General features: G+C 36.3%; 1 protein-coding gene across 1 annotated transcript in view; it reads right to left on the bottom strand.

Moving 5' to 3' along the window:
- Positions 1–1,912: 1,912 nt before the first annotated feature.
- LOC128484062 (probable cation-transporting ATPase 13A4) overlaps positions 1,913–16,307 on the bottom strand; it is a 28,005-nt gene continuing 13,610 nt past the window's right edge. The window contains exons 12-30 of the mRNA XM_053460380.1: positions 15,744–15,932; positions 14,864–14,925; positions 14,384–14,534; positions 14,200–14,280; positions 13,599–13,752; positions 13,107–13,224; positions 12,845–12,969; positions 11,698–11,858; positions 8,927–9,049; positions 7,671–7,750; positions 7,060–7,102; positions 6,829–6,938; positions 6,197–6,293; positions 5,634–5,706; positions 4,736–4,910; positions 3,672–3,859; positions 3,204–3,292; positions 2,515–2,595; positions 1,913–2,143 (exon numbers count right to left, since the gene is read on the bottom strand). Coding sequence (XP_053316355.1) covers positions 1,913–2,143; positions 2,515–2,595; positions 3,204–3,292; positions 3,672–3,859; positions 4,736–4,910; positions 5,634–5,706; positions 6,197–6,293; positions 6,829–6,938; positions 7,060–7,102; positions 7,671–7,750; positions 8,927–9,049; positions 11,698–11,858; positions 12,845–12,969; positions 13,107–13,224; positions 13,599–13,752; positions 14,200–14,280; positions 14,384–14,534; positions 14,864–14,925; positions 15,744–15,932 — 2,331 coding nt within the window. The remainder of the gene's footprint in view (positions 2,144–2,514; positions 2,596–3,203; positions 3,293–3,671; positions 3,860–4,735; positions 4,911–5,633; positions 5,707–6,196; positions 6,294–6,828; positions 6,939–7,059; positions 7,103–7,670; positions 7,751–8,926; positions 9,050–11,697; positions 11,859–12,844; positions 12,970–13,106; positions 13,225–13,598; positions 13,753–14,199; positions 14,281–14,383; positions 14,535–14,863; positions 14,926–15,743; positions 15,933–16,307) is intronic.

Raw genomic sequence — 16,307 nt, forward strand, 5'->3', positions numbered from 1 at the left:
CTGTATGCAAAAATAAAGACTTGACACATAAACCGCTCTGTTTAAGTTTTACTATCCATGTCAAATACCTTACTGAAATATAGATAGGTCCATTATTTTAGTTGCCCAGTCAAACAACTAAAGTTAGTTTAACAATATCTCCCTGCAGTAAACCAGTGTTGTTTATGATCTTGCAAACCATTTATATATATAGATGTTTGATAATCCTATGCTTTACATGGTTTCCACTTGTTTCCCAACTAATTACTTAAGAATTAGTGGCCTGTAATTGGTTGACTTTCCATTTTGTGAAGTGGTACTACAATTACCAACTTCCAATCTTCTAGAACTACTCCAGCCATTGGTGACTGGTTAAATAATTCTACTAACGGTTTTGCCATGGCACTTTGAAGCTCTTTTAATAACTTTAGGTGTATCCACCAGGCCCCAAGGATTTGTCTGTTGTTACTTTGTAGAGATCAAGTACAACTTCTTCCTCTGTAAACACATTTTACATGTTTCCCTCGTTCACTTTTTGTGAAGTCCTTTTGTTATTTGTGGAATTGCAACGGAGACACAAAAAGGGGAAATGTCTTATTGTAGTGGCCCCAGATCTCCAGATTATATTTTACTTTTACTTTCAATAAAAATATCCCTGAGGAGGTCTTCTGCCAGAAACATCTTTCAGCCCTGACTCATGTTTCTTTGAGCAACCTTACTTTAACCAAAGGAATCGGACATTATGGCTTCTCTGGAGCATCTAGCCAAGCACAGAATTCCCTACTTCACAGTAGTTTACTTGAGCAAATCCTCTTATCTCCCTAACCTGTTCAAGATGGGCCTCTGCTGCCCTAAGCCCTATGCTTAAGGTGCCTAATAGATACATTTGTTTTTCACATGTTTTCAAAATATCCCTAAATAAAAATCAAAGTGTCCATTTGTTGCTTCGTTTCACAGAACTACCGCACTTAAATGTCATATTAATAACCATTTTATACAAACATATATTCATCCTTTGGAATTCTCAGGGTCTGACCTTGATTCTCAGGGTTTTAGGGTGAAGGGGCATATTCTCAGGGTCACACAATCTGGGACAGACGCCTTCCCATTCCTACACTGCTTGGTCATTTTGCTACCAGATATGGTTGACATCACTGCTTGAGTGCAGATGGCTCAATTAAGGGTCTATATAAATAATGACAAGTCAATTTTTCCATGAGAGCGAATTAGTTAAAACATTCCACAAACCACTATACACACCGGCTATGAAAGGGTTAATATTTCAAGAATCTCAGGTTCAGATCATTTAGTTTATATTAATTTATTAATTTGTCAGCTTTCTCACACCAACTACGTGAACATTATACAAACATATAATCTCACCATATCAGAAACTGTGACTTAAATGTGAAATTAACTATTCATTTTACGGCTTTACATAGAATCCATAAGACAACAGTGATGTTTTATTGTTTACCAGTGTAGCAACAAAAATCATCTTTCATATACATATCCCTTTCTTTGACTACTCAATCAATATTAACCTTTCCACAAAAAAACACTGGCAATTGAAAGTCTCGGTTCTTGATTTGATATGTGCTAAGAATAATTAGCCAGAATTGATTTAAATATGTTGCTCTTTCAATAAGGGTGAAATCAGAGCCAGTTTGATTTCCAAAACTAAATCGCCCCTTTAAAAGGGACTCAAAGGAGATATTAGGAGGCAGACCTCAAGGTTTCTTCTCACAGCTCCTCTTTCTAGAAGGTATCTTTACAGAAAGTAGAATAGAATGTACACTACTTCTACTAGGTTATCATTGTATAGTAAACCACTACCTTAGGCTTTGCTGAACTGCACATTGAGATTTAATTTATTTTCTGTAAAACTGCCAATCACTTAATTTGTGGAGTCATTTTGTAATCTTAATTATATCTATATCATTTTTCCACTGGGAACAGCATCGTCATATTCAAAAGCAGGGTTATTATACATCTTTTCTTTGTCATCAGTAACATTACTTTCCCCATATATTGTCTTTTCAATAGGTGGCCATTCAGGATCCTCATCTAGGATAGCCCGTGTTATTTTGTAATTGCTGCTAGGTTTCATTCTGAAAAGTTTCTTCAAAGCTATCCATAATGCTCTGTTATTTAGTATAAAATCCTAAAGAAAAAAAAAAAAACAGAAAGCAATTAAGAGATGGTTCGGCCTATCTAATCTACACATTTCTGAACATGCTATAAAACGTCAAGTTGCATTTAGTCCCTGACCCTATCATATAACTGGCCCATGTATGGTTTACAATGCTTAAATTATTTCATACAATCTGAGTGTACATAACCTCAAGTAATATTTCATGACACTACATGAAGTATTAAACCTCATACATTTAGTAAATCATTATTAATATGATTGCCTGTAAAAAAAAAAAAAACATTTTACATAGAATAAAGGGACAAAATGTTGCATATTTTAACTCTGCAGAGTAGGGTGGGCGTTGGACCTCTTGATGAAGAACTTCAAATGACACTCACCTCAACCACAAATGAGACGACGAGACATATAACCAGGATGACCAGCATGTGAATCCTCCAACTTCTGGGTGTACAGACCAGCTAGGAAATAAATATATTTACTGCAACCACACCTTGGGTTTTGTGGTAAAGGTATAATATTAAGACAACATTTACTCTCTCTCTTTCTAGGCACACACTGGAAATATACATATATATTTAGACTTGTGCACATGGACCAAAAGCGATTCTGACAAAATGTTCCTTTAATTTTTTGGTACATTATTTTTCAGACAACTAATTTAATTTCCTGCATTATTCTGGAGCCGTCTTGTTGCAGAACCACCATGAAGAGACCAGGATAACGCAGCAGAGAGCAAGTAGAAGAACTGAGATAAATAAGAAGCAAATAAAGCCAAGAAGCATAGCTGAACAAATGGTTGTTGAAGAAGGTAGAGAGACATTACGATAATGTTAGAAAGCGATAACATGAGAGAGTAAGTGATAGTGAGAATAAAAAAAACTAAATTCAAATGGAAATTCTGATCTCTCATTGTTGGACATCCGTACAAATGAATGAAATTGGGAAAAATGTGATAAAGCAAATTGCACAAGTCTCATATACATATACTGTACATACACACACATGTATTTATATATATATATATATATATGTGGTATGTATCATTCTATTATTGAGAAATACTCACCTCTAAAACAACGTACATCCCTTCAAAGTCAGCAAATATGAAGAATAATGTGAGAGCGAACTCTATTATCAGCGTAGCAACAAAGAGGTCTTTAAAAAAAAAAAATATTATTATAATCAGATTTCATTTCCACCTTACTAAAATAATTAGATGAAGCACATTTGTCTTATTTAAGCATCATTCATTGTGTACGAGATTGTAAAATGCAGAATATGGACATCAGGTAACATTTTTTCCTTTAAAAGTACAAACAACTGAGATAGAAAAATAGTTCAAGTTCTCTTTAGAATGTTGTTCATCTTTCATCACAATTAATATTAAAATAGAAATGTTTCCTCTACTGAGAATCATATGTTGTTTTTACTTCCAGGGGGTTATTTGGGACACAGTGTTTTTGTTTGTGTGTGTAAAACAGAAGCAAGCTACATGGAATCTTATGGACAGAAAACGATAAAGGAAACAACCTACAATTTTTATATATTGGCCGACGGAATGGCTTTCCCTTAGTCAAAACTAAAGCCAGGATCACCAGGTGCATAGCAGTTAGCAGCCAAAGGGTGGTGTTCTCAAAACTCTCGTAGTTTTTCTTTGTTCTCTGCTTTATTAAAATGGAAGTACGATTTATGTTTAGACTTTCGTTTCCTGGATAACAGGCACTATAAAAGAAAACACAAATTATTGAATTACAATATGGAACAATGGCAAAAAAGAACACTCCTTATTCAAATGAAAAAGTCTTATCCTGCTTACTGGAATTTTAAAAGTCTTTTAAATGTCCCTGCTTAACATGGTAAACACCTTGAATAATATTATCTGCTGGTGTTCCATAATGTCAGTATAACTAATATTAACTCAATATAGGTACCAAATTACACAGGGCCAATCCTACCATGGGAAAGGTTAAGCAATAGAGAATGGGCTCTATACTGGTTTGCGTTGATGTAACATAATCACAGTTCACCAATGTCACCCACAGCCTGAGTTATAGGTGTCCATAAGTAAAGCAGTAGTGAGACCTTCATGCCCTAATAAATGAAATAATTGTTTAGACTAAGCCCACAAGAGTATCATGATACCTTGATAAGCATGGAATTGTGCAATAATAGTGCCTGAGAAGCCTTATAGCAAACCCATCCCTTTTTGTGCCAGGCTGGATTGTAATTAAGCATAACTTAATATAGTCTTTATTATATATATATATATATATATACATATATATATATATATATATATATATATATATATATAAAGTCAGTAAATCCTTGCATTAAACACCTCCACTTCAGTCTCTCAGTGCTATAAATGATATAAGTAAAACAAAAAAGCACTTGTGGGGCAGTTTATTAGTATGTAAATGTTGCAGTTCTCTTCACACAAAAAAATATCAATACTTTTAATAAAAGTTCTCATAAAGAACTGAAATGCTGACATACTAAAACTTGGGTGCTCTTTCTGATTTACCTATGGATATGGATATATATTTATAATATTAGCACTAGGAACAATAGTGTTTTTAGGGATTGTGACTGTACCTGTACACATCTTTGTCGCTATACCATGGCTGGTTCTGAACTATTAGGAAAGCATATGTTTGCATGGCAATTGTGAAAAGCACATGGTAGATCACTGAAAACAGCATAGATGGAGAAAGCAGCTGCCCTGGAGGTCGGTACGGGGCCAGTTTATGATATGCAGGTGTTGAACTCACTGGAAAATAAAGTCATAGAACGTCATATTGGCTGAGTGAGCCACCTAGGCTGTTTAGAGCTAAATAACCTGTCCTTAGTCAAGCCCAAAACACTATAGTCACTTCCTTACTTTACAGGGTTTTGAACCATATTTTGCTGGAATATATCTTACATGTCCTAGTGTGTCATTCTTTTGCCTTTACAGATACAGTGTTGCTGGCATACAGTTACATGTAACATCTAGCATTCTTTCTCCATCAGAAATATCAAACAGGCCATCAAACATACCGGTAATATTACAAAAGAAGCTTATAATTCACCCACATTCTGTGTTACTTATTCATTGTACTCTGTTACATTGTACTCTATACTTTAAAGTTACAGGTTTACACTACCAGGCCCAGACTAGTCATAAGATATACTTGGTGGGCTGCTGTTCAATTAACTCTCTCACCGTTCAGGCCACTCAGCTGTTATAACGTATGGTGCTATTGCCTGTTAATACATGTGGTCATGAGCTACACTTCAGCATCTAGGCTATTGCAAAAGAGCAGCATGCGACCACCTGTATCATTGTTCTGTAGCAAATGAAGGGTCGATATTATTGTTAATTGTAATTTAATCTAGCGCTGACCTAATTGACCAAGAGGTCAACAGCAAAAGACAGACTATTATTATTATTATTGAAAATAGGTCATAAATGTGATGTGAGATAAGACATAATTTATACAAAAATACTCACTTGTTAAGAAAATCACAAACATAATAGCAAAATCATGAACAAGGAATTGATTATTTCCAAAGATGTTTCGTTGCTACAAACAAAAAAGAAAAACACTGATATGTTGACATTTCTTTTTTTGCATTAGATTAAAAAGAATCTAGAAGTGCTATGGAATAAAAAAAATAAACCTGCGTACGATAGTATTAATATATTTATATTTAAAAAATGTAAAAAGAAACCTTTTTATGTAAATAATCAAGCATTTGAGCATACGAAAAAAAAAATACTAATTAAAATATCTAACCAGTTTTCTAACAAACTTTAAATGCAACATAAACAGAATTTATAGGTAATATCAAGTTAGTCAGTTATTGCCAACAAATTAAAGTGGAAGATCTGTCTACGCACATGCTGTATATTATCCAGACCATTTTGCACCATCATGTTTTTTACATTCAATTAACGACACTTTTTCTTAAGTACTGAATTAGGGCAAAACTCATAGGCTTTAGACTATGATAATGCAGGTCCATTTGGTTACATTTAAACTGCTCTAAAAAGTGCAGGTTAAAGAGTCTTACCCAGTACAGCAGGAGCGTGTTAATATATTCAATTAATCCAAACATAGACATGTATTTAAACATGCAGAAGGATGTTACAAGAGCGGCTCTTCCTTCCCTGTGATAATCAACAAATAAATTGGAATGAATCCATAGGATGTTTCAAAATCATTGCCTGCGCCACTACTTTGTTGCCTGTAGTGAACGTAACTTTTGGAATTCATGTAAAAGGAAACTGATGATATATTATATTTTTTTTACATTCCTGCTCTAAATCCAAAACATGCAAACTTTATAGTTACACTGAAGATAAGGCCTGATGCATACTGAGGAGTAAATGGTTCTTACGCCCTCAACCTGGACAAGCTGTTCCTAAAATGAACTAAGTAGTCAGCCTGTCATGACCCTGCAGAAAGTCAACATTGGCTGAACTTGTATGTCCTGTTCAAAACATTGAAGAAACAATTATTGTTAATTTTTATTTAAGTAATTTGTAAGCTTCACTATTATTGGATAATATGAAATTATGAGGACTGCAGTTTAGATATGGGTATCTGTGTAGCAGTAGACTACTATGTGTTTCACAGCATACATTGCTAAATAATTTTTAAAATGAATCATTTATCCCAAACATACTGTTAGAAGTTGCTTACTTAAGAAGTTCTGTAACACATTCAATATTTGTGACTTTTGAGTTAAATGGTGCAGCGACTGAGGCTTCTTGTTCTGATAAAGATATTCCAGCATTGGCCATTTTCAAAGCCTGAAAGAAACATTGAATGATTAAATATACACAAGTTAATAGTTAGCTGTATGAGACAGATATATTAGATATATTCTATAAATATTTATAATCTGGATACTTGCTGAATAAGGATACTTACGGCACAATCATTGGCTCCATCTCCACACATACCCACATAGTAACTAAAAGACAAAATGTGCCATGTTAATTAATACATTTATATTACATCAAGAAAACGTACGTCTCATTTTCCTCCTCCCCTTACTTTAAATGCAAGCTAAGCGCCCACTGAATTCATTCTTGCTAATTGAGTGTCAGTCACACACATGCATGAGAAGCTCATGTACATAAGCATGGGGAGAAAGACAGGGCGGCTTGGCTTTATCTATTCCGCATTCTGGAACGACTTGGTCTTGGGCAACAATTTTTATCATGGATTAAGGTATCATAAAAATTGAACATATTTGACGCAATATGCATTAAAACTGGATTTGCTGCCTGTGAGGTGACCTGGAAGGTGAGATGTATAGCAAAATATGAGGGCATTGTGGGGGGAATATATGACTACAGGGGAGTATTTACCCACTCAGCCCACACATTTTCAACACCACTGAAGTATAGAGCAGGCAAGTAAGGTGGGAGAAGGAAATAGTTTGATAGTCCTCATCCCCACAGTAATACTTTGGTGAGGAATCCAAGTTCCCTACATCAATGACTCACAGCTTAAATCTATTCTATAAAGGTACTTACTCTAGTTTTCTAAATTCATCTATTATTGTGGCTTTCTGTCCAGGTGACATTCTTGCAAAAACCGTTCCATTCATCAGTACCTGTAGAAGATACAATGTCAATCAATGTTTTTTAATTTGTGGAATAAATGTGAATATTGTTAGATCTAAATAACATAGTATTTATATAGTATTTACAATAAACTATACACAATATTAACTTTATATTTGGAAGAGGGGGTCCACAACGTGTAAATATTTAATTATTTACCCTTAAATTATCATCTTAGCCGTGTACTTCTGAGTGTTTTATATAGCACCATCAAATTCCATCCAGGCTTCAACAGCACGGCCTGGTGATAAAGTCTCCTATGCTCAGGACTTAACTCTCTCTTTACTGGAAAAAGAGGGACCCGGAGGTGAGTTCTCAGTAGGGTCATGTAATCCAATGCTAGGTGAACCTGCCCTACTAGAGACCATGTGAAAGCCTGAGTGTTCCCTGAGACATTGTCAGTTAGGGGAGTTGAAGACACTACCCTTCTTGCAGGCCATTGTGCTGCAATGTTGTGGAGAAAAAGACTAAAGCTCAGTCTATTGTGGCTTGTCATAGCAGCTCACATGAGTCACTTGGACATCATGCCTTTGTTCACTTTGACTTGGACATCTCTGGACATTGGGCTTCAATAAAAAAAGTGGCTTCTCTCTCTCTAAGAGCAAACACACTTTATTTTTGAGTAATTTGCATTGACATATATTTATAGTACATAAGCATCTCTTATTTGTTGTTTTCCATACTGGTATGGAACTTGAGTTGTATATTGGGCTGTTATAAACACAAGTACTCAAATACACAAATTTCACTCAATTTTTGCCTATAAGGTCTCCAAACCTCCTCCTAAGATCGGCAACGGGGGTGAGGGGGTGTTGTGTTGCCATTTGGTCTAGGTTTGAACCCTTCCAGTTAACATTAATGTCTGGTATTGGTATTGTTTTGTTATTTTTTCTTGCTACGTATTTTCTTATTATTTTCCATGATGGTATGTAATGTAGTACAGGTCATATCTACAGTAAATAGAATAACACGAGATTATAACATTTAGACTGCAATGGCATTAGACTGATATCTGTGACGGGACGGCAGCCTTATCCAGAAAACCATAGGAATGGCCCCTCCCGTTAAACCAAAATCATAGTAGTACACTGGCCATTGCCATTCATTAACCACCAGCACATCCCTGCACAATAAAATATGAATGCACTTAATATGGAAATACTTACTTTAGGTAACAAATCACTAAAGTGCTTTTCCAGGTTTTCATAAGTTTTCCCACTCATTGAAAAATGATAATCATTGCTGTAGTTCTTGGTGTCCAAAACATCTTCCACATTAATTCTGGTGTCCTATTAACAAATGTCAGTCTAAGAATTATTTCCTATTAAACTATCTTATGATGCTATACTTCCCCATCGGGTCCTCAAAACCTTATTGGCAATTTATTATTTTGCTTTATTGATAAGACACAACTCATTTCAAGTTCACAGTGTAATCCCTGTTTATTAAATGAAATATTCTTTATAGGTGAGAATTTCCCTCTTGGAGCTACACTTTGGTGATCCTAAAGGGTGGTAATTTTATCAGACTGACCACCAAAGATATGTTCAGCCATACTGACAACCAGCAGGCACAATGGCATAGCTGTACGTTTGTTATAGCAACACCAATAATCTGTAAATGGAATCTTTCCATATGTAATATAACTATTTACCACAGTCGCAGTAAATTGTGAGCTACATTAACTGTTAAAGGTACAACTATTTTTAACTACAAAATGTTCTATATATTAAGAACCCAATCACAAAATAAATGACTTACGTATGATGTAATATCTATGACTAACCTATGCGTACAAGCAGTAGGGTACCTAGCGGGGGGCGGGGGGTGGGGCGGTCCGCACCGGGTGCCGCTCATCAGGGGGGTGCCAGCTTGCCGGCACCCCTCCAGAGACGGACAGTAATGTCCGCCGCTGGAGGAGCAGGCTTGCAAGGGAGCGGTATCGGAGGTCTTTAACAGACCTCCGGCTCCCTTGAGTGATTTTAAGCCGGGTGAACCCGGCTTAAAATCACTCAAGGGAGCCGGAGGTCTGTTAAAGACCTCCGATACCGCTCCCTTGCGATCCGTGCGCAACAGCAGCTGTGCGCCGGGGTTTGTTGTCAGATCCCGGCGCACAAGAGTGAAGCCGCGCCCACTGTCAGTGCCCTCTGAACCGGAAGAAGACAGAGAAGACAGAAGAACTAAAGAAGAGGAGCGAAGAGGAGGAAAAGAAGCTGTAAGGAGAAAAAAGGAAAGGTAAGAAAGCATTGAGTGAGGGTGACAGTGAGGGTGAGAGTGGATTGGTATATTTGTGGATTGGTATGTGTGTGGATTGGTATATGTGTGAATTGGTATATGTGTGGATTGGTATATTTGTGAATTGGTATATGTGTGGATTGGTATATGTGTGGATTAGTGTATGTGTGGATTGGTATATGTGTGGATTGGTATATGTGTGGATTAATGTATGTGTGGATTGGTATATGTGTGGATTAGTATATGTGTGGATTGGTGTATGTGGATTGGTATATGTGTGGATTGGTATGTGTGTGGATTGGTATGTGTGTGGATTGGTATGTGTGTGGATTGGTATGTGTGTGGATTGGTATATATGTGTGTGGATTGGTATATGTGTGTGGATTGGTATATGTGTGTGGATTGGTATGTGTGGCTTGGTAAGTGTGTGAGAGGGATGGGTGTTATGCTGTACCATTTCCAATGTATTTTTCATTATATAATTATGCTCTAAAGTACATCATAGCTCCCATCACTCTATACTGTTCCATACAGTGGCAGAGCTGGGAGACAGAGGCCTTTGCACCCCACCGCAGGACTCCTGAAAGGTAAGTGAACTTCAAAGAGGGAGAGGGTAGATAGTTAGGAGGGGGTAGATAGGGAGAAGGGAGTGAGACGGGGGATAGGGGGTAGATAGGGAGAAGGGGTAGATAGGGGAGAAGGGAGTGAGAAGGGGTAGATAGGGCAATCATACTCCTATCATGCGATTACATCCTGGAATCTGGGTATGCCTGGGCATGATAGGAATGTGATTGCTGTTAACAATTATATATAATATAATATTAATATATAATATAGTTAAATAACTAAATATATTTATATATATATATATATATATATATATATATATATATATATATATATATATATATAGTTATTTAATTGTTTTGTCCTATTTTGGTGTGTTACTTACTTTAAATAAAAGTTCGATTTTTATTTTTTATGGTGTGGGGGGGGTCATATTCGGTGGGGGGGTCATATTCCAGGATTCATTTTGGTGCATCCCTACTACTAATGAAGTGGTAGGCCTACACCACATCAATGTTTGGCTTAGTATATAGTGTTAGGAGTTATGCTGCACTATTGTCAATGTCTGGCTCAATGTATAGTGATAGGGATTATGCTGTACCACCGTCAATGTGTGCCTCATTGTATAGTGATAGGTGTTATGCTGTACGACCATCATTGTCTGCCTCGGTATATAGTGGTAGGTGTTATGCTGTACAACCGTCAATGTCTGCCTCAGTATATAGTGATAGGTGTTATGCTGTACCACCATCAATTTCTGCCTCAGTATATAGTGATAAGTGTTATGCTGTACCACCGTCAATGTCTGCCTCAGTATATAATGATAACAGTAATGCTGTACCACCTTCAGTGTCTGCGCCGGTATATAATGGTAGAAGCTATGCAGTTTTAAAGTGTGTGTGGGGGGGGGGCCACATACAGGATCCGCCCCAGGTGCCAAATACTCTAGGTACGCCCCTGCGTACAAGGCACATTATAAGCCTTTAAAAGTTGTATAGAATTTTGGGTATCAAACAAATAACCTTGTATGACTTACAAGTGAAGTATTATGCTTCTAGAACATCAAAAAATATATCAATTAATAAGTGTAGTTTTTCATGTAATTGATAATGAAACAAGGAATTTTCTGACATACTCCTGAATTGCTCTGATCCGATGGATATTCCAAAAGACTACAGGTGACAGATGCTGGAGTAGAACCGTTTGGTCCACATGCTTCAACAAGAATAATTTTACTGTCTTCAGGAATCATGCTGCAATTTCTTGCAACAGTAGTTGCAGTTTTAATATTGTCACCTAAAGTAAAAAGGGGTAAAGAAATATAAATATATACTGTATTATCAAGTGTACATGTGCTCAAAATGCAACAGTTACCTTGTAGTAATGTCCCCTGCTATTAAAGGGGGCTACATAAATGTCACTTTTTCAAGGAAGGAAAACCCCATGAGAGACGTCCCTCTTCTGCAAGCACCCATAGCAACCATCCCTTTCTTCATCCGTTGACTTTGAGTCCAATAGATGCAAGTTACATACTTGACTTTCAGCACAAGCAACATACCAACTATGAAAACTAAAGGCTAAAATAATATTTGCCACCTTTTGCAGTGCCATTTCATGGAGAGACTTTGAAAGATTGTTCCTGGGGTTGTGGTTTATATAATTGACAACAAATACTTTGTTTAACTGAGAGAAAGGAGAGCTAAATAGAAATACAAGACAAAAGGGAGATAAGAAAAGAGAGAAATGAAAGGAGAGAGAGGAGGGAAACAAGAAATAAAAGGGAAGGTGGGAAGGAAGAGAAAAAGGAGAAGAGGACGTGGGGCAAGATAAAATAATGGAAGAAAGAAGCGAAGAGAAAACGACAGAATAAAAAAAACATTAAATTGAGAGGAGAAAGTAAGACACACAAACATTCCCGCTAACTCGCAAAAAGACAATAGCACACAAACACAGACACTCACTCACACTAACACACACAACACACACACATCCTCTCTTCTTCCCTTATACAACTCACCTACCCTGCGTGAAGCCTCACCCTATCTTCAGGGCAGCAACAAACTTAAAGAGAGAGGCCTGCTTTGTTGGCAGGTTATTTTATTTATTTTTTACAGGCAGATTCAGGCTGTGTTTTTCCTTTAGAAACCCGATTTTAGCAACTTTTCCCAAACATACATACTATGTTAGACTTTACTGCGAAATCTTTGGCATTCCCACTGCATTCCATCAATAACAACCATGCTAACTATACTATTATTTTAATTAGTTTTTTATTGATTTACCTGTGATCATAACAGTCCTTATGTTTGCGGCATTCAATTCCTCCAAGATTGCCTTGGTTTCTGGTTTAAGTCGATTTTCTAAAATCAGCAAACCAAGAAAATCCAAATCTGCTTCAATTTCTTCCCTTTAAAGAGATTTAACATGTTAGTAATTAGACAAAAGCCCAAAGGAATAGGGCAAACAGCTAATCCACATTTCAGGTTTGCTGCATTGAATACATCTATGAGTGAGGATGAAAAACATAATTATATATCAATTCACCTTTCAATGCTGTCAAAATCATCACAGTTTTCCATCTGGAGGATTTTGTATGCCACTCCAATGACTCGTAGCCCTTGAAATGTGTAACGTTCAAGCTCTTCCAAAAAATTAGTTGGGACTGTTGAAAAAAGGTAAATTAACCAAAAATGCCTAAATGGAATATTTTAAACAGGTGATATTTCTAATGCTGGATTTAGTTATTAAATTGGCAAATTTAGCAGAGCAGGTAGAAGTGAACCACCCTATTTTGTATCAATTTCGATGGCGAATAAAGATAACCATAGCAGTTATATGTTTTATTAAATGAAAGGATTATGGGGATGTGTGACTTGCTGTAATGTTACAGTTTACACAAAAATTATATATTATTTTTATATTGAGCAATAATTTGTGAGGCTTTATTTCTGTTTAGCAACAATAGTTACAATGACTAAACATTTTTGAAAACTATATGGAAAGCAGTCACCATCAGCAATGGTCATAGCAGCGTACCTGTTTCTGGTTTGGAAAAACTGGCCACCATCTCTGGAGCTCCTTTCATGTAAACAAGTAGTTCATCCTCTCCTATTACCTGAGTAATTACGGACATGCGCTGCAGAGCTGATGAGAATGGGTACTGGAACAAAACTTTGACACCTTGCATTGCCTGTAAAGACAAAAAAAATAGGATTGCAGCTTCTGTATGCATTGCTTAATAAAACAATATATAACAAATGATCTAGGAAATACAGTATTTTCTGTTACTTTTGTTGTAATTCTCACATCTCACAAATAAAGCCCTAGGGACTAGTAATTGAAACAAGGGTCATTGACCAACTTCAAGTCCTCTGTTGCAGCAGAAAAAAAGATAAAAAACTGCGAAAAAGGAATACGATTTTCTACTCTACTAAATCAACAATAAAGAGTGCAGCTCAGCCCACCATCCAAATTAAATACTGCAATGAAGAAATAATTTGCATATGGGGCCACATTGTGATGCCAGAAAAAGTTAAATGTTTTCCTCTAGATTTCTAGTTTTGTACTGCAATCCTTTTCAGCTGTAATAAAAAAAATGTTGAAATTAAAGGAATCCAAATTTATTGTGAAGCCTTACCATGTTTGATTCCGGTCCTGGTCTGACAACCATATTTTCTGAATACTCTTTTTCCGTATCTTCTCCTTTATCTTCTAAGACCTACAAAACAAACCAAACAATATATCTGGCTTACTTTTGTACTTGCTGAATATATCTAGTATCTGGAAAGTAAATAGTAAATGTTTTTTTTTATTTGGAATACCCATTTAGTAGCTTCAAACATTTTCAGGTCCAAAGGATCTCCCTGCATCTTTCCATCCGTCATGATCAAAGAGTGGCAGCTTGTCATGGCTCCAAACAGAGGTCCCCAGGACAAATTATCCATTTGATTGAAGTTAATCATTTCCTCAAATCTAAACATTAAATGAACACACTATAAGATAGATTTTTTATATCACACATTGATGTGAAAGGTCCACTTCAGCCCTATACTCTTTAGTTGTTGGAGTTAGAAAATAAGACTTCTGCTCACTTAACTTCTCCTGTGGTTGGGTGCACTGGGAGAAGGAAGCATTTATATTTACACTTCATACACATGCTCAGTAGCACTCAAGTCTTGGTTCTGGTATTACTGGTATAATATATCTATTAAAATCTACATTTGTTTATCTAACGTTAGTTTACTACATATTAAGGCATAAAGTCATAATACATTTTGATATTTTGAAATGAAAACACGTACTGTTTCCCTCCTGAAGGTATAACACCCATTAGATCAAGACCATCTTCAGTTAATGTGCCAGTCTAGGTAACAAACAAAAAAATCAGTTAATATGAATGAACTATGCTAGAATAATCACAGTTATGGAAGTGTAAGACAAGCATCCTCACAAATTCAGTTTAATTTGGTTATATTAGATTTCATTAGCCACCCATGATTTTATACAACATGTCTGCAGATCAAGGAAGTTGATTAGAACAAAAAAAAAGAAATTTCTCTAAGGCTAAACTATACTAATTTAATGTAATGACTAGTTGCTATACTTTTCATACTCATAGGGAAGCAACCACATTAAACCTGTGTCTTTACCTGAGACAGCACCTTTTCCCCAAACATCGACCCCTTGTGTCCTCTGAAGTTGCCAAGACATGCAAGCTAACTGTAGAAACTAAAATATTTACCCCAACAACCTATTTTGCTCAGAAGTTGAGGTTCTGGGTATTCTGCAGCTGCCAGGACATGAAGGCTAAGGTGGAGTACCTGAAGAATGGACTAACTAAAACCCAAAGCCAAAATGTCAGGGCAGATGTAGGGAATACTGAGGTCTGATACACAAACAGGTGTTCTCATACACAAACAAGGAGAAGTATACCTCAAATACAGTCAACGTTGAACTCATAGAAGGAATCCAAGTAGACTGATGATTAAGGAATATGCTTACGGTGGCATCCAAAGTGTAAGCATGTCACACTGGGAGAATATGTAAGAACAGGGAGCAATAGTTTGGATCCTGTCTGGTAAGGGCAGTTAAGATGTAGGTATCAAGCAATAAAACTGCTATTATAACTGCCTTTCAATTAAAATGGAGATTATAAAGTGAAAATGCACTAAATCCACTTACTTTATCAAAACAGAAGATATTTAGTTGACCACACATGTTTATTCTGTCCGGGCTGATACAAAATATACCACATTTCTTCAGTCTGCTTTGGCCATATAGGATTCCGACTGTCAAGGCAGCCGGTATGATGGGGCAAATTGCAGATGTCAAAAGAACAAGTGCTTCGACTATGATTCTCGCAGCAGACACCTGTAAATAACAAAATGGTAAATTACTGAAACGTGTACCTGAAACGTGTAGAATTTGAGCACTTGAACAACTTGCTAATGATGAGTCAACAGATTCAACTTTATTGATCTGATCTTACATGTTTTACATATAAATGTAAAACTATTTAAATGCCCCTTCAGCTTTAATTTTGTAACATGACCTACATCATCTTAAAATCTTGAACTATAATCCTATTTCCGAAGTTAATACAGCAAAGATTTTCAACAGTGTACAATATGTATCTCAGAATAGACACATTGAGGTTTATTTATAAATAGTAAATCTTGGGGGTTATCATCATGGCAACTGACAGACTAGTCCTGTCCTAAGCCGGACTGGCGATGATGAGGTGGC

The sequence above is a fragment of the Spea bombifrons genome, chromosome 3, assembly GCF_027358695.1.
Source record: "Spea bombifrons isolate aSpeBom1 chromosome 3, aSpeBom1.2.pri, whole genome shotgun sequence".
Classification (NCBI taxonomy): domain Eukaryota; kingdom Metazoa; phylum Chordata; class Amphibia; order Anura; family Pelobatidae; genus Spea; species Spea bombifrons.